Source organism: Bos javanicus, chromosome 13 (assembly GCF_032452875.1).
Source record: "Bos javanicus breed banteng chromosome 13, ARS-OSU_banteng_1.0, whole genome shotgun sequence".
Taxonomy (NCBI): domain Eukaryota; kingdom Metazoa; phylum Chordata; class Mammalia; order Artiodactyla; family Bovidae; genus Bos; species Bos javanicus.
The window spans coordinates 40703005-40726340 of NC_083880.1; the positions used below are offsets into that span (position 1 = coordinate 40703005).

Here is a 23336-nt window from a genome sequence, read left to right on the forward strand (position 1 = left end):
AAAAGTGAAATAGTGAAAAGAGAGTGAAAGTAAAAGGGGAGAGTGAAAAGGCTGGCTTAAAATTCAACATTCAGAAAATGAAGATCATAGCACCTGGTCCCATCACTTCATGGCAAATAGATGGGGAAACAATGGAAACAATGAGAGACTTTATTTTCTTGTGCTCCAGTGCTGGGCTACACCATCACTGTAGATGGTGACTACATGAAATTAAAAGACAGTTGCTCCTTGGAAGAAAAGCTATGACAAACCTAGACAGCATATTAAAAAGCAGAGACGTTACTTTGCCAACAAAGGTTTTTGCCAACAAAGGTCTTTGCCAACAAAAGTCAAAGCTATGGTTTTTCTACTAGTCACGAATGGATGTGAGAGTTGGACCGTAAAGAAAGCTGAGCACTGAAGAATTGATGCTTTTGAACTGTGGTATTGGAGAATACTCTTGAGAATCCCTTGGACTGCATGAAAATCAAACCAGTCGATCCTGAAGGAAATCAGTCCTGAATATTCATTGGAAGGACTGATGCTGAAGGCCACCTGATGCGAAGAACTGACTCATTGGGAAAGACCCTGATGCTGGGAAAGATTGAAGGCAGGAGGAGAAGGGGACGACAAGGGATGAGATGCTTGGATGGCATCATCTACTCAGTGGACATGAGTTTGAGCAAGCTTGGGAGTGGGTGATGAACCAGGAAGCCTGGCGTGCTGCAGTCCATGGGGTCACAAAGAGTCAGACACAACTGAGTGACTGAACTGAACTGGACATGACTTATGGAATGAAAGAATTTTCTATGTTTTGCCATCCAAACTGGGATTAGCCATGATTAATGTAATTTTAATAGTCACATTATGATAAATAGTAAATCAGGTTGAGACAGATTAATCATTTTATCTTTCATCTCCTTTGAATTAACTAATGGAGCCTGGGACTTGGCTCCTGTTGGTCATTGATGCCTTATGAAGTTGCTTGGTGATGTATTAATAGAAACACAAGGGTATCCATGTGGAGATTTACTTACACTCTTTTGAAAAATATATTAGACATTTAGTTTAAATGTTTAACATTGATCATCACTTAAAGTTTATTATTTATCTATATATTACTTTCTCATTCCTTCTGTTCACGGACTTTGTAGAAGTAAGGGCAGTAAAAATTAGTATTAAATTTAAGGTGATAATTTAGCATTCAAAAAATGTGTAATAACAGAACACAAGAAAGTCTCAAACACAGTAAGCCAGCTGTTGTTTCCCATCAAAATCCCTTTCAACAAGTCATTTTAACCTCTCCTTTCACCATTATTGTTCTAAAATGATAAGTGTGTTTAGTACTACCATTTTTCACACCTTTTCCTTGATTATTCTCTGTGGTGCAGAAGATCAATAAAATAACTCAAAGAGAATTGTGGAACAAAGGGGAATAAGTAATAATTTACCAATTGAAATAATTATTTTATGAGATTTTAGAGTTGACTTACGCAGTAACTGGAATTTCGTATTAACTTGAAACAGAATGGTAGTGCGAAATGCAGCCCATTGCTTGGGGCTATGCAAGTGTAGTGCTCTGTGGGCATATTGTGTTACACATATGAATTGGGATTTAGGTTGCTTTTGAAGATGCTTTGTGGAGGAGTAACAGGGAGAGGAGACAGGAGAATAGGAAGTAGTAAATAAAAATATGAGTGTATTTATGTGAGTGTGTGTTAAATGAGTAAGTAAATACATACACATGCAGACAACCTGCTATTACTGTAGTATAAATTACCCAGAGGAAAGGTCAGGCAGTGTGTATTAGTTACAGCTTCTCCACATCCTTACTGATAGTAGCTTTCTGTTCCTTTTGATAGTAGCCATCTGGATGGGTGTGAAACGGTGTCTCATTGTGGTTTTTATTTTCATTTTCCTAGTGATTAGTGTTATTGATCTTGTTTTCATGTGCTCATTAGCTATTCCTGTATCTTTTTTGGAAAATTGTCTGTTCAAGTCCTTGGCCCATTTTTGACTTGGGTTTTTGGTACTGTATGGTAGATGTCTTTTGTATGTTCCAGTCTCTAATCTTTTATCAAATACATGATTTGCATATGTTTTCTCCCATTCTGTGTGTTTTCTTTTTCCCTCTGTTGATAGTGTCCTCTGATGCACAGAAATTCTTAATTTTGGTGAAGTTCAGTTTTAGTTGGAGTGTTTTGTTGCTCCTGCCTTTACTTTTGGTGTCTTAAGAAATCACTGCCTGGCCCCGTGTCATTGAAGTTTCCTCTGTATGTTTTCTTCTAAAAGCTTGATAATTCTGGCTCTTTACATTTAGGACATTTGAGCCATTTTGAGTTAATTTTTGTACATGGTGTAATGTAAGGGTCCACCTTCTTTCTTTTGCGCGTGGATATCCATTTTCCCAGTGCTGGTTGCTGACAAGACTGCTTTTTTTTTTCCCCACTCAGTGGCCTTGTGGGGGTTTATTCCTGGGCCGTCTGTTCTATTGGTCAGTAAGTCTGTCTGATGCCAGTACCGTATACTGTTTTAATTACTGTACCTTTGCAGTAAGTTTTGAAATCAGAAGATTGGAGTCCTCTAACTTATTTTTCTTTGTCAAGATTGTTTTGAGTCCCTTGAGAGTCCAAATGAATTTTAGGGTGGGTTTGCATGCGTGCATGCTCAGTCATGTCCGACTCTTTGGGACCCCCCCTGGACTGTAGCCCGCCAGGCTCCCTCTGTCCATGGGATTCTCCTGGCAAGAACACTGGAGTAGGTTGCCTTCCTTCTCCAGGAGATCTTCCCAACCCAGGGATCGAACCCATTTCTGCATCAGCAGGCAGATTCTTTACCACTGCATCACCCGGGCAGTCCCAGCATGGGTTTAATTCAGACCTTTAATATTTTTATATCTTATATAAATATTTTCACTTAGTAGACTCTGTACCAAGAATATACCTTTCTTGAGGTAAAACTTACTACTATTAGGAGGTATAGTTTTTTTCTCCATACATGTGTTTAAAACTTACGGAAGGTAATGATAATACTTAGTTAAGTTCTTGCCTAAATTGAGTACATCTAGCATATTCAAAAGCAGAGGCATTACTTCGTCTAGTCAAGGCTATGGTTTTTCCTGTGGTCACGTATGGATGTGAGAGTTGGACTGTGAAGAAGGCTGAGCGCTGAAGAATTGATGCTTTTGGACTGTGGTGTTGCAGAAGACTCTTGAGAGTCCCTTGGACTGCAAGGAAATCCAACCAGTCCATTCTGAAGGAGATCAGCCCTGGGATTTCTTTGGAAGGAATGATGCTGAAGCTGAAACTCCAGTACTTTGGCCACCTCATGTGAAGAGTTGACTCATTGGAAAAGACTCTGATGCTGGGAGGGATTGGGGGCAGGAGGAGAAGGGGACGACAGAGGATGAGATGGCTGGATGGCATCACTGACTCGATGGACGTGAGTCTGGGTGAACTCCGGGAGTTGGTGATGGACAGGGAGGCCTGGCGTGCTGCGATTCATGGGGTCGCAAAGAGTGGGACACGACTGAGCGACTGAACTGAACTGAAAATGATAGAAGATAAAACTTATCTGGGTATATTTCCAACATTTATTGACCATACAAATACTATATGTAATAATATAACAGATATTTCAAGTGTGTTTTTTATATGAACAGAGAATATAAGTTATTTGATCAGAGTCACACAGTGTCAGAAGACCAGAATCTGGAAAGTGTGACCACTGTTTTTACCTAAATACTACCACCATTTGGACTGCCTCTGGGCTATTGAGACGATTAAACGAGCCATTGGATATAAGTGCTCAGGAAAAAGTCACCACTGCTGTCCTTTTTACTATCATTTCATTCTCAAGCACCACCATCTTCATACCTGGGTGCAAAGTGTTCTTTTTTCCACTGGCCTGTAGGGCTTGTTTGTTACTTATTAACCATATTGCTGTCATTAGCACTGCAAATTGCTTACTATTTGCTTCTGGAGTTGATATTGTAGGAAAGTCTCTCATAATTTGTTTAGATCCTGAATCTAGTAGGTAGAAAATGAAAGCCAGGTAGTGTTTTAGCTTTTCATGGTAATTTATGTGTGTAGACTAACTAAACTCAAACAACTCTCGAGGTTTTTTTCCATCTAAGTGTTTATCAGCTGTTTTGCCCTATGAAATTCACACTAGAACTTAGTTTCTTTTTAACTTAAAAAAAAAAATGTATTCTCCTTAGTAGGTAGTACACATTTCTTAACTTTGAAAATACGGCAGCTAAATCATTAATGACAACTTTGGAAACTTTCCACTTCTAATCATTTTAAAGGGAACAGTCATAAATGCAGCAGTTTTGAATGGCAGTTTCAAAACTGTTTAGCTTCATTTAGCATTTCTCTTTGCTATTTAAGTTTTTTATTTGGCAAAGATACTATTTATACTATAGGCAGCATAACTTTAGTTTAGTTTTAGTTCAGTCGCTCAGTCGTGTCCGACTTTCTTCAACCCCATGAATCGCAGCACGCCAGGCCTCCCTGTCCATCACCATCTCCCAGAGTTCACTCAAACTCACGTCCATAGCTTACTATGCTTCAGAAGCTTCATATGTTTTTCTAGTAATGGATCCTGCATTTACTGGTGTGCTTCTTTGAAGATGATGCACACAGGTCTAGCTAAAACAATGACCTTAATTTTTAACACTCCAGAGGACAATTTTCAGCCTGAAAATTAACATCTCTTCTACCATCCCCAAGTTATTCAAGCAAACAAATCTCTAAAATTTTTGTGTAAGTTAATTATTAGGTTTTAAAATGTGATAGAACTTCTAAATACTTTTGTTGAATTATCTTGTTTTATAAAAGAATCCAACGTTCTAGAATGATGAATGGATAAACCCAAGCCCTTTGGGGAATTGACTAACTTGCCCAAGGCCATCTCATAAGGAAGATGAGAACAGGCTGCTATCTTAAGTGTTATTTTAACTTAAAATTTTTATTATCACAGAGTTAAGATCAAAGATGGTTTTCCATATGAGTTGTTTTAAGAATGGAAAATTGGAAGTTTTTTCCTTCTGCATTTGAATTTTGGCTATATAGTTCAATTCCAGGATGTTTTTATGTTTGTGGAAATACTCTACTAGAAATGTCCACTTGGATCAGTTGCTATTTAGGTGACTCTCACACTTGGGCGCTTGGTGTGCTTTTGTGTCCCCAGGTGTGGCTCTGCTGCCATTTGTGGACGAGCGGAGACTGCGTGCTGCCCTGGAAGAGGTGTACCCAGACCTCACCCCTGAAGAGAGTAAGGCCGTGCCCACCGGGCAGCACAGTCTGTGACACAGGCTTCACGTTTGCTTATAGAATTAATTAGACCTTTTTTTTTCATTTGTCAAAGTTTTCGTAAAGGAGGCATAAATCATTGATTTTATTTCTTTGTAACAAAAATTAGTTTCTTAAAATTAATACTATCTGTACATTGAGTAGTAATTTAATAGTAAATTAAATTGAAAGTTTTTAAGTTATTAAGTGTTTGATTTCCTCCATCTCCCTTCTTCCCTTCATCTTCCCCCACCTCCCAGATTATAATTTTGCTTGAAGGTTAAGATGAGTTGTAGGCATTTACTCTCAGATTGTTAACTTGAAATGTTATTTTTCACAAGTGGGATTTTTGTCATTATACTGATAGTTAAAATATTAGGAAATTGCAAGGTTGGGTTCAACTGGAAAATTTAATGTAAGTGTACCAAACCTATAGAAATAATTTATCAGCCATCCTTAGGATAATTTTTGTTCTTAGATGATACAATTTGTATTTTCTTGGGGAATGTTCATATCTTATAAGAAATTGAGTTCTACATAAATAAAATCTTGCAATTCTATATGCAGGTATCTTTTAGTGACTTTTCCTAATAGTCATTGATTTTTAAAGTTTTTTTGAGATTAAATTTTTTTTTGATAATAATTGATTTTTGAAACCTTATCTTCAAAGTTTTGTTTCTTCTGCAGAAGCACATCACCTAAATTTAGGCCTCTTCTTGTTATTTTCTCACAAACTCTATAATTAAGTTTTTAAAAAAGCATTCATTTATTTATTTGGCTTCGTAGGGTCTTGGTTGCATTATGTGGGATCTTTTGCTGTAGCGCTTGGGCCCTCTAGTTGTGGCGCTCAGGCTTAGTTCCCCTGCGGCCTCTGGGGATGCTGGTTCCCTGACCAGGGATCGAACCCGCACCCTGCACTGGCAACAACTGGATTCTTAACCACTGGTCCACCAGGGAAGTCCCTATAATAAAGCTTTAAAAATTTAGATGCATCTTCTAATTTTGGTCTCATAATGAAAACTGCTCTTGCGGATATAACTTTGATCTTGTCCTGCATTCCCCCCAGCCAGAAGAAACAGTCTTGGAGGCGACGTCTTATTTGTTGGGAAACATCACCCACTGCATGACTTCATTTTAGAGCTGTACAAGACAGGTTCCACAGAGGTATGGTTTCTTTTCCATCATGATGCGTTGCTTGACAGTACATTCATTTGATTATTTAATCAGGAATGCATTTTTACAATTTTGGCCAAATATAAACCTAATTTACCATTAGGAGCATTTTTAAGTGTGTAATTTTGCGGCATTAACACCATTTACAAAGTTGTGAATCTTCCTGATCAGAAACTCTGTACCTGCCAGACAGCATTAAACACTCCTCCGCATCCTTCCCTGCCCCCAGCCTCTCACAACCTCTGCTACATGCTGATTTTATGGAGTCGCCTAATTTTAACACCTCCCCTAGGTCACATCATACAGTATTTGTCCTCCCACTTCGTTTAGCAGAATTTTCAAGGTTTAGCCATCTTACGTCAGTGTTTCTTTCTTTTATGGCTGGATAATACTTCATTTGTGTATACACTACATTTCATTAGTCCACTCATCTGTTGATGGGAACTTGCATGGGTTCTACCTTTGGGGTGTTAAGAATGGTAGGCCTGTAACCACTGGTGAACAAACATGTTTGAGTTCCTGCTTCCCATTCTTTCACCTGTATAATCAGGACTGGGTTGTTTTTTTTCCTCACAGTCAGTGGATGTACCACCTGAACTGTGTCATGGGATCCAAGGGAAGTTTTCTTTGGATGAGGAAGCTGTTCTTCCAAATCAGTAAGCATGGTTGTATATAATTGAGGGGGTGGGAGGATGTTTAGTTAGCATTTCTACTTTGTTGCCTAAATGTTTCATTTTCTAGAAATAATAAAGTAGTGAGAAAACAAAACAACATAAAACCCTTGGACTCTTGGGGTCAGAGCCCAGCTCTTGAGGCGATCCACAAGGTCAAAATTACTTTCATAATCTTATTAAAGTGTCAGGATGTTGTGTACCTTGTTGTGTACCTGTCTCTCAACTGTTTGGTGTTCCTTATTTATGAAATACCTGTTGTATTTTTCTATTCAGTTATCTGTTCCCCCACTGCCCCCTTTTTGGTTTATAGAATATAAAGAATTCTTATACCAGAATTCTTTACAAATTCTGATATAAGCCCTTGTTCATAATTGTTTTCTATTAGTGAAAATACAAACAGGGCCCTTTTTAAAAGTTACCTATGATTATATTGTTTTTATTGGTTTAGTGATTTCTCTCTCTCAAAGCCTAAGAAACATAGCAACATTTTGTTTCCACTTTTCCCAAAGGTTACAACTTACAAAGGGATGGTTCTTTTGTTTCTTTTTAGAGTAGTATGTTCTCCTATTCCTGTGTTAAAGGATCTGACACACAATGCTGTGATCAGGTAAGTTTCCCCAAATTTCTGACATTTGCCCAGAGTACAGCTCTGAACTTGCAAATAAGTGTAAGAAGACCTGTGATTCACAGGGAAATGGTAATTACTATTCCAGCAAGTCTTTGATATTTGGAGAGTCCCTGTGTTACAGACCTCCAAGTAGAGTAGAGCCTCTTGACTTTAAATTATGTATATTGTTAAGGTTACTGACTTAACAAGCTTACTTCTCTGCTTTCTGGTTTCCCCTAACAACCTCTAATTCTTCCTGGATTAGAGAGGTGGAAGATAGAAAGTAGGAGTTTCCAGGAGTTGTGTGCTATGTAGGTTCAAACAGACCTCTGCACCCTGGAGGCCCCATGGCCTCACGGTATTGTAACGTAATATAAACTGTATTTATGTTCGTGGCCCTGTAGAGTTCAGAAACAGAGCTGTCAATATACTTTATTTTGGTTAAGATGAGATAGAAGGAATTTGTGGAATATTTTTTTTATCAACAGTTACAAACTTTTAAAGGGCTAATTTCTGCTCCGTGGAAAACTCATACTTCATTTCCTCAATGGTGACAGCATTTTCTGCCAAGTATGTAAAATATAATACGGCTCTTTAGAATAAAAATCAGCAAACTTACTACGCATCTGTGTAACTGTTGTATGAATTCCTAATCTTGATGGCAAGGTTTATGTTGTTGTTTCCCTCCCTCTTTAGATGAGAACAGGGCAAATGTTCAAGTAACTCGAGGATTTTGTAAAAGCTGTTCCTGAATACTGTTTTCCCACATGTTATTATTTCTCTCACTCTCGGGGACTATTTTGAATTTTATTTAGATTTCTCATTGTGAAGTATACGCATGTTTATTTTCCTATCTTTAATGGATTTAGATAGCAGCTGCCATTCTAGGAGGGCTTTCACTTATAGAAATCCTTTGTGAATTTGAAAAATCTTGCTAGATTAATTGTCTTCATCTCTCACCACCCCCATTCTTAAATTTCCGGTGGATCATTTTTTAAATTAATTTGTATTGGCATATGGTTGCTTTACCCTTTATCTTTACCCACAGTTTTTGTTTATCTTGGCGTATAATCTGCCCTGGCTCTTTGTCTTTTGGCTCTTTTGTTAAAGGTGGGATTCAGAATCATAAGCTAGATTCCTGTGTCCGCCACAAACAGTCTGATTCCGGCAGAGCCAGTGTGGACTCTGTGTTTAACCCCTGGGTCCCTGGCTTGCAGCAGCCCTTCAGGCCGGTTACTGCCACCAGTCGTCTCCAGATTGGCACGTTTGCTGTGCTCCTTAGTTTCTGAGTGTGTTTCAAGGGTCTTCCTTCGCAGCCCCCTAGAAATAGTGAGTTCTACTTAACTTTCTAATTAGGACAGAGACTTGCCCAAGTAAGAGTTCCAGAGTTGACAAATCCTGGAGTTTTGTTTGTATAATTATGATGGTGATAGTGATTTCTGAGCCTGAACTTTCCTTTGGTGTTATTTGGTATCCATTGTTTTCACAAGATTATTAAATTTATAAAAGAAATCTCAAATTCAGCTGGATATTCAGGTGTATATTGAATGTAACTTCATAATAAAATTGAGTTTATTTCCTGGAGATGCCTGAAAGACCAAAAGTAACTCTTTTCTTATGAGGTCATTTTCAGTCTTTTCTCTGAGGGGTCATGCTGAGACCGATGCAGTTTACTTTAGCTTTTTGGGTGTTTGTTTCAGGGCTTCTTCTGTATCTCAGTGTTGTTCTTGCTTTACAAACAAAAAATCTGAACATGCAGCCTCCAGTGCCCCCTGCCAGTTATTCCTGTCTACGTTGACTCCTGGCATTTCCCCCTTCTCTGTTTGCGCTCATCTGGTGTTGGAGTCCATATTTGAGAAATTGTCTCCTTGAGTCCACTTTAGTGGACTTTCCCTCACCTCCTGTTCCCATCACATTAGGTCTTACCTGTGTTGTTGAGGAAATATATTTTAGAAGTTATTGAAGTGTCTTAAATTCATGGAAGGACTCTTAGAGAATACAGTCAACTGTGACCTAGGAATTTCTTTCAATTCTGATTCCATGAATCTTTCCACATAGTAGTAGTTTAACTGTGAGTAGAGCTGAGCCATCTCCCAGAATTTCTCTCGTCCTTTTCTTCTTCCACCATTGTAACTTGCTTAGGCCTGGTATTTTTACAGTAACTCTTCGTTAACTGTAAATATATAAAACTTCTGTTTGATTCTCAGTTTTCTTCCCATCTGGAGGAGCAGGTGCCACCCTCTGTGTCACCCGGGCTCCGTGTCCACACTGGCTGCTGTGTCCTTCACCCACGCACACCTCCTTGCCCATCTCTCCACCTTTCTCTCACCTCTTGTTCCCCTGTTGCCCAGACTTAGGAACTTCAACTTCTTATGGTATATGACTCTGTGTACTGATACCACTGCTCTGGAACCGTCTTTCTTTCCAGTTATTTCTCACATCTGGCTTTTCCCAGTGAGCCTATTTGTATTTTCTTCTCCTGGATTACTGTAGTGCTCTCCCAGCTGATTTTTTCCCCAAATCCCACCTACCTTCCCACTGAATCTTCTCTCATCTTTCTTAACCATGGCCACTCCTTGGAGACCTTTGGTTCCTGCCATAGTTTGGTAGAGCCGTGCTCTGTATCTGGGTCCCCACAGCTCCGCAGGGACGCCTCCTCCTTGCTCTCCAGATTGGTCCCTCCGTGAAGACCCCCTACGTCACATACGCGTGCATTTAGCCCACACTCACAAGGTCCTATGTGGAAGGCAAGTGACAGGCTTTGATAGCATCTTTCTTGTGCCTGTTGTGGCCTTTTCCACTTTCTTCCTTACTAAACTGTTACACTTTTCCAGTCTATCTCTCTTGTTAGAAGAGGAGGCAGGCCCCATGGTTGGGTACTGTTTGTGCCTCTGCGCCCATCTTGAGACCATGTATACAGCAGGCATGCTGAAAATTTGTTCGGTAAACTGCCGAAAAGGCTGCTGACACTAAGAGAACTGCTCTGAGATCCTTTAGTTGCAGGCCTTGCTTTATTACCAATTTTCTCTGTTTACTTTGTGTCTAGAAAGCCCCAACAAATCCACATACCTACCTACCACCTTGTCTCTCACCCTCTTAAACCTTTCACATTGCCTAGTATGCCTGGCCTTGCCTTAAGCCACCTGGAGTAGAGAACATCTGAGATAAAAACAGTCATGGTGAAGAGTGAGTTTATAAGAGGAACAGATTGAGTCAATGAAGTGCTGTTTAGCTGTTCTTGAGCTTATAGCATCTTTATTATAAATGGAACCATTTTTTTGTACTTAAAATATACAGTTAACAAAAATTTCTCTATAACAGATGGGCCCTAATTATTGTAAGTGGCATTATTTGAAGAGAAAAAAAGTTAGCTATCTAAAATGTCAACCAGTTCAATAAAACCCCTTTTCACTGATTGCAACTGTAAATCTGTAATCTTCAGAGGATCTTTGGAGAATATAAAAAAGCACAGAGAAGGAAAGGAAATGGCTGGAAATGGTTGTGTGTACAAATAACCTTCTGGTGAACGTGTGTCTAGTCTGTTGCCTGTATTTCCCCCTTGTCATTAAGTATTTTGTTAAATTTTAAGAAATGCCAATTGAGGATACCATTTGTATTTATTTATTATTTTTAAAAAATTGAAAATTTATTTTTGGCTGCCCTGGGTCTTCCTTGCTGCATGTGGGCTTTCTCTAGTTGTGCTGAGCAGCGGCTGCTCTCTGGTTTAGCTGCACAGGCATCTCATTGAGGTGGCTTCTCTTGCTGCAGAGCACAGGCTTTAGGGCGTGTGGGCTCAGCAGTTGTGGTGCACAGGCTTAGTTGCCTCTGACATGTGGGGTCTTCCTGGACCAGGGATGGAACCCACATCCCCAGCATTGGCAGACAGATTCTTAACCACTGGACCACCAGGGAAGTCTCTGAGGATACCATTTTTAGAAAGAACCATAGTTTCTTTAAGCAGTCCACTATTCGCCCATATACTTAGGTTTTACAGTTTTTCAGCATTATGAATCCTGATGTTATGAGCATCCTTAGATATAAACTAGGTGCATATCCAGAGTCCTAGAAGAGACATTGCTTTGTTAGAAGGAAGACTTGGGTGCTTTGGGTGAGACACACACACACAGATACAGACACACACACCCCCCCCACACTCAAAAAGGCAGTTTGGCCCAACTTATTAAAAGTCTGTATATTCAGCCATCACATCGTTTCAAGTTGTGACCGTTTACATTCTCACAGAAACACATTAGTCGAGCAGGATATGGGGCTTCCAACAGGGAGGCTTTGTGTTTTTTCCCCTGTGGATTATCTGTTCATTGTTTTTGATTTTGCAAATGTTTCTACTGTTTCTTGTAACAAGCTCTGATCTTGAAGATGTTCGAGGGAGGGTCTTTGCCATGGACTGAACAAAAGGAAAGGTGGTTTTTATTTTTGTTGTTGCAAACCTCTTGTACCAGTGTTTGGTATCATACCGGAGTTTCTCAAGAGTTGGGCTGTGTCTGTTGTTCTTTCTCTGCAATCACCTACAATTAGGTGGAGCATGACTTTACATATAAAGTTACATGAGGGCCATCCTGGGGATTAGTGGCAGTTTGGTGAGACAGATGTATAGCCATTTGGCAGTTTGGCAGAATCTGCTGACTCAGATAATTTTGGGAGAAGACTTCTGAATTGTAGTCATTCTGTTTAAAGAGCCACAGTATCTAGTTCCCTGGTGGTTTAGTGGTTAGGATTCCAGGCTTTTACTGCTATGGCTCGAGTTCAGTCCCTGGATGGGGAACAGAGATCTGCAAGCCATGCAGAACAGCCAAAAAAAAGAAAAATAAAAAAACTTTAAAAATAGAACCAAGGTCACAAGTACCTGACTTTACATGGTAGTAGTGAAGCAGGCTAATCTAGTGAAATCATTAAATTGTTTCTTGTTCTCTTCTAGTATCAATTTTAAAGACCCACAGTTTGCTGAAGATTACATTTTTAAAGCTGTCATGCTTCCGGGAGCAAGGTAACAACTGTACAAGTTAGAAAATATAAACTCTTAAAGTTTATTTTGTGTAAGTGAAGTCCATCCCTGTAACTAAATATTGTATTTTCAAATGGTTAGAAAACCCGCACCGGTCCTGAAACCTAGTGACTGGGAGAAATCCAGCAACGGACGGCAGTGGAAGCCCCAGCTTGGCTTTAACCGGGACCGGCGGCCTGTCCACCTGGATCCTGCAGCCTTCAGGGCTTTGGGGTGAGTGGTAGGTTTTTCTGTCTGTGTATTTTGATTGTTCGGAATCTTCCATGGAGCATTTTCAGCACTTACACCACAGATATTCGAGATCATTAAATATAACTGTTCTGCAGCTATTTTAATGACTTTGATGCTTTTCTGCTTTTCTTCATTTTTTAAATTCAATTCTGTGTCTTTGGTTTATCTATTGTTTTGTGTTGCCTGAGAATTCCATTATTTTCTCTCAAGAGATCTTGCTGTCTCTGACCGTTATTTCAAAAGAATGAAACATGCTCTTTACTCTCAAGAGAGTTGTGACTGAGTTAACCTCTGGGTGTCACAGTCCCTCTATGAGGAGCCGCCAGCTCCTGGGCTTGTGCCCGTGTGTTGAGGCCTCCGTGATGCCTGAGTGTATCTCCTGGCGTGTTAGTGAGGTCAAGCCTCTCAAAGTGTCTGCTGGCCTTTTGTATCTCCTCTGCTGTGAATTTGTTTTTTATTCTTTGCTTTCATTAGCTTCAAATTTTCTTTTTTCTTGGCTATAAAAGAGGGAGCTTTGAAGCAGAAACACATAAAGCTGAGATAAAAAGAGCAAAGTGCTAGGGCATGTATTAATGAGTTATCATCTGTGAATTGATGTTGGTAGCTCATAAATAGATATTTCCAATTCATAGGAAAGCTTTAAGATTCAAAGTGGGCTTTAGGCAGTAGGTTACCATCAGTAGCATGTACTTTATGCGGTGACTAGTAAGGGACAGTGGCATCATGGGCTTTGAGTCCTGAGTGTCTGGATCAGACACTTTGTCTACCACTGGATATTCTTGTTAAAGTTACAGAACCTCTCTCTGCCTCTGTTTCCTGTGTGTGAAATGGAGGTTGTAATCACACCAGCCTCGTGAAGTTGTGGGGATTAACTGCTTGGGATAGTTTCTAAACCACTATAAATGTGAGGTATTCGGCAGGTTGCTTGAAAGTCTTCATTTAATAGTAAAAAAAAAAAAAAAAATGCAAGTCTAAAATACTCTCTAGATTTCTTTTTTGCATTATTTCAGCCACCTTGGAAAGCAACGTAGAAGTATCTCTAAGTACGGTGTTAAGTTCTGAGGATCCTCTGAACTTTTGATTCAGATTCCTACTTCTTAGAATTTATCCTGAGAAAATATTTTAGAGGAGCCTAGTAATACACCCATGTCTCTAGGCATTGCTGTCTATACTACTAGTACTAAATAGTACTAAATGAGTGGACAGGTTTAGTAATGTATGAGACACTAACATGTAAGTATTCTGTAATACTTAATACACATTACACTTAGGAAGACTATGAAAGGTGTATGGAAATGTTTGATGCAATAAACTGAAAATAGTAAAACATAGAGTAGCAGTATATATAGGTGAACCCTGAACGACTGTGGGATTAGGGACGCTCACTCACTGAACATCTGCAGCCATGGATTGTGTAGGACTCTGGTGTTTACTGTTGAAGACACTCCACGTATAAGTGGACCTGTGTTGTTCAAGGGTCAACTGTATAGTGACAGCCACAGCATAGGTCTTTGAGGGAAAAAGTAAATAGAATGCAGAAAAAGAGAAATAGACTGAAATGATTTTTTTGCATAAAGTACTAAATAGTTACATGATTATCAGGAAGCTTTGGTGTGACAAATGAACATTTGCTGTCTCCATTATCAGGTAACGTTTTGAACTTTGTTCATTATAAATCTTTCAACTTCGCGTTGTCTTGGTCAGGTCTAGTAGTGACGAGATGGCCCAGGATTTGTTTTATTATAATAGTGATGGGTGTGTCTGTGTCTAACTTGTTTTTTGGCTGGGGGGTCCTTTCACAGCCACGTTATGCCGAGAGGCTCCTCCGGAACTGGTGTCTACAGCAACGCTGCACCACCACCTGCAGCTTTCCAGGGGAACATGTACCGGCCACTCTTGCGAGGACAAGCCCAGATTCCAAAGCTCATGTCAAGTATGTTTCCCATAATGGGTTCTACCTCCTAGATTAAGTACTGCGACAAAGGGTGGTTTCTGATCTGCATTGCTAAAAGGGTGGACCTAACAGCATAATTGCCTTCATTTTAGTTCGTATCCCCATTTAATGTTACGTTTGCGCTCCATGGCTGTGCTCAATTTTCTAGAAAATACAGGCCATGTACAGGCCATCTCAAAGCCACTTTTCTTCATGAAGACTTTGCATCTCCATTCCTGGTTGTCCGATTGCTTCCCAACCAGTCAGCCCCCGGGTGGCAGGGGAAGATACAGTGTGGCCAGGATGCTGACATTTTTGTTAAGTCCAAGTGTCATATCATTTAAATTTTCTTCTGAATGTTTCAAAGAAACATTAAATTTAGAAAAAGCAGGAGGGGTTACTCTATTGCAGAGAACCCTTAGAACTCTTTTAAAATCAAAGTTACACCTGTCAAAGAACCAGATTAAAGTAATGATTGTTGGGAAATATTTATGCCATGTATTTAGTATTATTTCATGCTAATTTATTTACAAGAGCATTTTTAACCTGAAGCCCTGTAAGAAAGGAGTTCTGACAGTCTCCTGCTCTCAGGGTTCTGTTTTCACTGTGTTCCGTCTGTCTGTATGTTTCTCTGTGAATCTTAATGATAGTGAATGGAGCGTTCTTGCCTCCATTGTAAAGTCTGTGGACTTGAACGGTTCTCTTCTGTTCAGTGAAGGAAGCACAGAGGGTGTGGCGTTTAATAGGCTGTGGAGAGCTCCTTGGTACGGTAGTTTCTTTAGCTACTTTCCCCCCAAAATTGAGCAAATAGTGTTTCTTAGCATTTCCATTTATGTCTGTATGTGGAGTATGTATCAGGATGTACCACATACAACTGAAGCATCTAATCAGTTTGAAAGAGCTGTCTGTGCCCCGGGAGCTCACCAGTGGGTGAGGGCACCTCCGGCGGCTAGTTAGAGCCCACTCTTCACTCACACGCTCCTCGTCAGTGCCTTTCTTCTGTGGCTCTTGGCTGTTTACTTCTATCTGCTGGTATCACGGCTTCCCAAGAGGAGAACAAAATAAGATGCAAATGCTAGACCCAGGTGTAATCCATCTGTCACTTTGTCTTGGTTTAGTCAGTCATTCTCAAGACTACGGTTGTGATTGTGGGGAATTTTGGAGGTTAGTGTGTCGAGTAGAGAGTCTGAGGTTTGAGAAAACAAGTTTGAATAGCACAGGTGAAAGAAAGCACGGGCTCCCTGTTAAGCAGCTTCCTTCCATCATCGATCAATGCATTCTGGGTTTGATGTCCTTGATGTATTTTTTTCAAATATACATCAAAGTGAATACAACCATGATGATAACAGGCTTTTTCATGGACCTCCAATAAACCATCTTTTATATCACCTGTGATATGCAACACACTTGGGAAGTATTACCCAGGTCAGTAGTTCTTAACAGGGCATCACAGACCCAAATGAGAATCTGTATAAGTGGGCCTGGTTCGAGTCCTGGTCAGGGAACTAGATCTCACATGTTGCAACTAAACATCCCACATACCCCAAAGAAGATGGAAGATCCCACATCCTGCCACAATGACCTGGTGCAGCCAAAATAAGATAAATAAAATTTTTAAAATAAAAATTAAAAATAGGAAATAGGCTTTGTAGAGTAGGGATTCACTTTGAGCAAGAAACAGGTGGCCCTCCCTGCCTGGTGACTTATAAACATCATTTTCCAGTTGCTTGCTTGTATATATATATATATAAAGAGTTGATTTTTGAATATTGACTGACAGTGTCACTAAAATTCATTTACTCTGAAGTCTTGTCTGTATGTTCTTTTGGATTTTGCCCTTTTCATTCATGTCATCTGTGAGTAGTGATAGTTTTATGTATTCATTTTCTGATCTTAATGCCTTTGGTCTTTTTTGCTTTATTCCACCACCTAGGACCTCTAGTGTGATTGAACATAAGTGGTGATGCTGGGCATCCTTGTTTCATTCCCAGTCTTCAGGGCAAGACTTATTATATTTCACCATTAAATATGATATTGGCTATAATTTAATTTTTAGGTAAATTTTTAATTTATATTTTAACAACTTAAAAATCTTAATGTATAGATAACCTTTGTTAGGTTGGAGGAGTTTCCTTCTATTCCTTGTTTCTCGTGGATGTTGGATTTTATCAACTGCTTTTCCTCCATTTCTTGAGGTGGTAATATTTGTTTCTTTGTTTTTTATTTTTTCTTCTTCTGTTACGTGGTGAATGACACAGACTGATTTTTGACTATTACACTAACCTGGCATTACTGGAATGAGCCTAATGTTGATTTATCCGTGTGTGTGTGTGTGTGTGTGTGTGTGTGTGTATTAGCATTTTGTGGGATATTGATTCATGTCTATGATTTGAGAGACAAGTTTACAGCTTCACATATTCTGGGCTCATAAAACAAGTTAAAAAGTGTTTCCTACATTTTTATTTCTCTAGTAAGGGTTACTGTGAGATTGTTGTCATGTCTTAATCCTTCAAAGAATTCAGTGGTTTGTGTGAGTTTCTTTTTTTGCAAGAGCTTTTTGAAGCTTTTTAAAGGAGAAAAGTACACAGTTACATCTCATTTCTAGAACCACAGATCGGTTGTGGAAAGGCTTGGTGGTGGTTCTGGTTAGGGAGAGAGGTGAAAGTCTGCACTCATCTGTGGCCACACTTGTACAATAAGCACAGACAAATGCTGCAGCGGTCAGGAAAGGAAATCCCATGTCCTGTGAAGTTTTCACCCATACTCTTCACACACAGCTCAACATAAGATTTGGCTTTCCTTCTTTCTTTTGTTTTTTAAGTTAACTGTCATTAAGATCTTTATGGCATATTTATCTCATGGCCACTTGTGACCTCTCAGTTTCTATTTATGCAGACAGACCTAATCCCTGCATGTATGCCAACCAGTCTGTCCGTCCATCCATCCATCCGTCCATCCATCCGTATCTCTCTCTATATTTCCTATCTGATCCTTTACATTTACACTTTCATATCTTTTTTGAATACCATATGTTTTAGGGTGGAGATATCCTTTTAAGAAGACCAGTGATAAGATCTTTTCTTATTTTCTCCCCATGAGTCTGTGTTGTCAAGACGCTCACTCCCAGAGTGCATGTGTGAAGTGTGCTTGTTTCCCCTCCTATTTTAATTAGATGTGTGTATTCTAAACTGAAAATACTGAAAGTAGTGTGCAGATCCCCAGTCTTGCCTCCTGGAGATCCTGAGCTTCTGAGTCTCTGGTTGAGGAGGCAGCTCTCCTGGTGCTTCTGACATAAAATAACGTGAGACTCACCTCAGCCAACAGCGCGAGTGCATGTGGACCGTGGCGGGGCATGGTGTGGTGGGCGTGGTCCTGGCTTCCCCTCCACCCCTTGACAGCCTGTGACCTCAGGCAGGCTCTGATCAGTACTCAGCGTTTCTTCATTTCTGAAATGGTACAGAGAACACCCATCTCACAAAATTCCATGGTGAATGAGTTTAAGTTATTAAGTACTTGAACCAGTACCTGGCACATGGTGCGTGCTATGAAAGTATTAAGTGATAAATGATTCTCTATATAGCGTTCCTCTCTATAGAATTTTGAACTTTAAGTTTTGGTTAGAAATAGTTTTAGTAAAATTGAGATCTAAACTGGTTAGTCAGTCTTTTAAAATATTTGTAGTATCACAGCTGTTTCTTCATGTGGTGCTGAGTTCCATCAAGGAGAGCTACTGGTCACAGAGCCAGTTTCTGTCAAGTGTCTCCTGCAGGCGTCTCTCTGTCGGTCTTTGATTTGTCTTTGATGTGTCAGTTTTTGGCTGATGGGTGATTGTCCGGGGACTGTTGGGAGTCAAGTGCAGCCCTGAGTGCTCGGCATGAATAAAGCATTCGCTTCTGCAGCCTGGAGAACATGGCATGTCACTTCTATTCATTTCAGTCCGTAAACTTGTCAATTATCTGCATTTGAAAAGTGATTTTTGATTCGTGGCAATCAGTAAACATGAAATCTTTTCTGTGATTGCCACGCTGATTAGGTAAATTGTCACTTGAGGAACTGTTGGTAAAGCCTTGGTTTCTGTGGCCGGAGAGCTCTAGAAAACGGATGTGTTTTTAAAGATCATGGGAAAAAATTAGCTCTCATTTTTTTCTCCCTTGTGCTTCTACTTTTCTGAAGTGCAATTCAGTATCTCAGAATTTTTTCTCCCCCTCTCTAATGGATCTTCTGTTAGAGCCGTACAAATGAATGATAATACGTTTGTTTTGCATTCTATTTCATTACTTCTCAGCCAGGAAGTATTTCTGCTTTATGAACACTTACGTGCCATATATATTGTTCAGAATCACATGAAGAGATTTGTTTAAAGGTAGCCTTGAAGTTTGTCAATCCTCTTTAGTTTTCTTCTTTGAGAGCAAGAGGTATTTTAATAGTCATGTGATAGAATTTTTAAAAGTCGTATAAAATTTGCTTAGGTTTTTAACAAAAAACGAGAGTTTTTGCATGTGCTGAGTTTGGAAAGAAGATTGTCTTGGTGGTAAGAAATAGTGAACGAGAAACAGAGGAAAGCACCTGGCATACCAGAGTTGGTGGGGTAGGAACTCCGGCTGCTTTCCTGGGCACTTATAGGGATACAGTTAGACTACTGAGAAGGGCTCTGCCTCTCTGAAGAAAACATTTGTGCACAGTGAACTTTACATTCCAGTTCTCCTTAGAAATATTGGTGTGCTTAATCTAACAATGTGGCATATTCAGATGTAGTGCATATTCTAGAATGTTGAAGACTTTGCCTCTACTTACAGTGTTCCTGGGAGGAAATACACCTGCTTTTTTTCCCTACCTTTACTTTTCATAAAACCTTAGGATAAACATTTCTGAAGGCTTTTCTTAATGTGACTGTTTTTTTTTATTATTATCTTCATTCAGTTTTCTTCGTATTAGGGGGCAGTCCCATGGAGAGTGCGTACTCTGCCATGACACCGTATATAAAGAGACACCATGCAACCCAAATCGCAGAATTAAGTCTGTTAAAAAGGAGGCCTGTTTCTGGGCTGACCACAGTGATTTTGGAACGTGTAAAGTACAGAGTTAGACAGGGGTCCGAATGAAATTTACTGTATTTCTTTTGATCTTTTTTTAAATTATTAATTCATTTTTTGGCTGTACTGATTCTTCCTTGCTGTGTGAGCTTCTCACTGCGGTGGCTTCTCTCGTTGCAGAGCACAGGTGAGCTTCAGTAGCTGTGGTTCCCAGGCTGTCAAGCACAGGCTTATAGTTGTGGCCCTTGGGCTTAGTTGTTCCATGGTGATGTTTCTCATATTAGCTAACTTTGTTTAAATAAGACGCTAAACTATAATGCTTCTAGGAACATTTTACCAGTTTTCACAAACTTAAGTTTGGTACAATATCTGAATAGTTATGGACTACAAGTTTAACAAAGTAATGATTAGAAAAAGTGGCCCAAGTGTTGGTTTTACTGTTGGTAGATTCCTTTTTCGTAATTCATTGAAAATCATAGTGTTTTGGGGTGTGTGTATTTTAGATTTCTCTATAGAAATAAACCACACAGGTGAAATGATTGCTGTCTTGTAAGAAGTTCTGGTTTTACCTCCTCTGATTTAGATTTCCTGATGGTGCATAGTGATTCAGACATTACTCCGGCCCGGGCCGGACTAGGGTTCCTGGCCTTGCTTCCTGTGAATTGTGTGGTGATGAACTTCTTGAGTTTCCATTCAGGTCTGAATATTAAATGACCACAGAGAAAGGTCATCAGCATTGTTCTCAGTTTGGCTGCTACTAATTTGGTTTTTAGGGCTTCCCAGGTGGCTCAGTGGTAAAGAATCCCTCTGCCAGTGCAGGAGATGCAGGTTCAATCCCTGGGTTGGGAAGATCCCCTGGAGAAGGAAATGGCAACCCACTCCAGTGTTCTTACCTGGAGAATCCCATGGACAGAGGAGCTGGTGGGCTATAGTCCATAGGGTCACAAAGGGTCGGACACAACTGAGCAACTAAACAACAGTTTGGTTTTAAAGAGATGACAGGGAGGCATAATTCAGATTGATTGGAAATGCCATCCCTCTTTCAGTTTGGAATGGCATTCTGCTTGGGAGTGATGGAGGTGAGGGCCTCACTCATGCACGTGCCATTGGCCTGGGACTGGGTGGCTCCCCTAGGCTGGTTTGTCCACCTCGGAGGCTTTCTTTGGGCCAGCACCTTGGCCATGTTGCTTCCAGAGCGGAAACAGCCAGGTGCTTCCTGCTGGAACCCTTGTGAGCAGCCAGGTGCCTATACTTGTTCCTGATTCTCCTTGGTAGGAGGTTTTAAAACACCGTTCTACTTCTCTTTCTTTTTCTCCTCAAGTAAATCCAGATTGCATCTTTTTGGTTGCTAACCAGAGATAAGCTTTCATTTCTCCTTTCCTTTAAGAAAGTAATTTTGAAAAGCATGTTTCTAGTTTGTGTTTCCATTAAAATGTGAGCTTGAATACATTATGGTAAGCCTTGTTGTCCTTGGGCCTTGGGAGTCTGGAGGCCTTACTGTCCTCACACGGAGACCTCATTAGACAACTCCTGGAACAGCTGGTCACGCTCAGACCCTGCCAGAAGGTGGCCGAGGTGGCCGAGAGTGGGGGCCAGAGCGGCGGACAGTTGATACCAACTGTGGGCCGCGCTGGGGGTGCCCTGCAGCCCATTTACACAGAGGGCCGGCAGCCACTTACCTGTTGCTTGTCATTCGTTCAGTGTTCCCGGCTTCGCTTCATGTTAGGGGAAGAGGTTTGACTGTCAGAAAACAGCAGGAAAGTAGGCGATCCCTTGTGAGCACATCCTCTGGCCTGTTTTGGAGAGAATGCTGTCTGCGTCCTGTTGGCATCGCTCAGAAAGTCAGGGTGCTTTCAAGTTGACATGTTTAAGGGGCAGATTTTAGGCTTTCTATTAAAGTTACTTATTTGTTCAGTTTTGGTTTATGGATAAAGCCAAAATACCATTGTTTTGCACAGCATTTAAAATATGAATGTAAAATACATACATATGTCTTTGCACACACACGTACACACACAGCAAGGGAGGGAGAAACGTGAGTTTAATGAGAAAGGCTTCTCAAACTAAAAGCTATGTTTTCTTATCAAAGGAGAAATAATTTTACAGACAAATTTGTTGACTTTGTTGATTTCATATCTTTTCACTTTTCCATGGTGTGTAATTATGCTAGTTAGTATGTTCAGTCTCAATTTTTCCCAAGAATTGTTAATTATATGTGGGTAGCTGAATAATAATTACTTTTCCAAAAAAAAAAAATCTGCTGTTTAATCCTTTCCTGTTTATCTTCCAGATGTGAGGCCTCAGGACTCCTGGCGAGGTCCCCCTCCCCTTTTCCAGCAGCAAAGATTTGACAGGTAATGCAGACATGAGTTTTCAGTAATTTTTCACACCAGCATTTGAGGTTTGGGCTTTCTCTGTAGTATGAAATGTACTTTCTCCCCTCTAAAGAATTTCTTTTGGGCCTGTTCTTTAGGAAAATACATGGTTAACACGTTGAAGCAAAAGATTCATATTTATATAGTTTCCTGCTTTTCTTGGTTCCTAGCCTTTACTTTATTGATGCTTTTGAGGTGCCCTGAAAAATGCAACACAGAGAGCTTAAAATTGTTATTAGGTTTTGGTCAGGCTAAACAAATTTCTTTTTAGAAGAGTTGTGCAGCTTAATGAGGCATAACTAATGGGGTTCCACTTTTATCATTTCTTTGCCGGCAACACAGTGTCAGTACAGACCCACCATTGATCCTTGCTGCAGACCTCTTGAAGTCCTAATCAGCTTCTTTGGTACAACTTTTTCAGGGTTGACAAGCTTATTGTGGTGCAGTGTCACTGTAGGTCAGTAGTTATTAGTTGCCACTGAAAACAGTTTCTTCAACTACTTAAGACTGAACTGAATTAAACGCAGAAGGGACTCAGAAGAGGATTATGGGATCTGCAGTCTAATAAGTACCACGGACGAGGAAGAATGTGACATGGTTTAATAACAAGGGATGTTTGACATGTGTTCTTTCATTGATAAGTTGTGCGCGCCTAAGTCAGGTGGTCTCTGCACGACAAGGCAGCCAGGCGTGTTATGAATAATTATATTAACATCTGAAGAATGATTTTTAAGGGTAGCTTTAAAGTCTGTCGTCTCATGCTGGTCTTGCCCGCATCGGTAGATGCTGAGACGAGTTTAAGCCTCCTCCTAGCACGGCTTCCTTCTTTGCCTTCCCAGTCCTGATCTGTTTTGTTCGCCTCTCCTTTGCCGTTTTAGCAGTCTGATCTGTTCACATCTGAAATGAATGAAGTGTTGTTATTTGAACAGGGTTATAACCTCTACCCCCTTTAAGAAAGTTCTTTTTTTAGAGACTCCAAAACCTCATTTCATTATTTTCTTCAAGAAGATAAAA

The 23336-nt window shown here is 40.1% G+C and overlaps 1 protein-coding gene across 4 annotated transcripts in view; it reads left to right on the forward strand.

Annotated features, from left to right (window-relative positions):
• The window catches only part of XRN2 (5'-3' exoribonuclease 2), a 62750-nt gene that overhangs the window by 32837 nt on the left and 6577 nt on the right, over window positions 1-23336 (forward strand). For all 4 annotated transcript variants that reach the window (XM_061436387.1, XM_061436388.1, XM_061436390.1 and 1 more), the window contains 8 exons: window positions 5173-5256; window positions 6340-6437; window positions 7023-7102; window positions 7671-7727; window positions 12664-12732; window positions 12832-12963; window positions 14784-14914; window positions 22238-22301. In XM_061436387.1, coding sequence (XP_061292371.1) covers window positions 5173-5256; window positions 6340-6437; window positions 7023-7102; window positions 7671-7727; window positions 12664-12732; window positions 12832-12963; window positions 14784-14914; window positions 22238-22301 — 715 coding nt within the window. The remainder of the gene's footprint in view (window positions 1-5172; window positions 5257-6339; window positions 6438-7022; window positions 7103-7670; window positions 7728-12663; window positions 12733-12831; window positions 12964-14783; window positions 14915-22237; window positions 22302-23336) is intronic.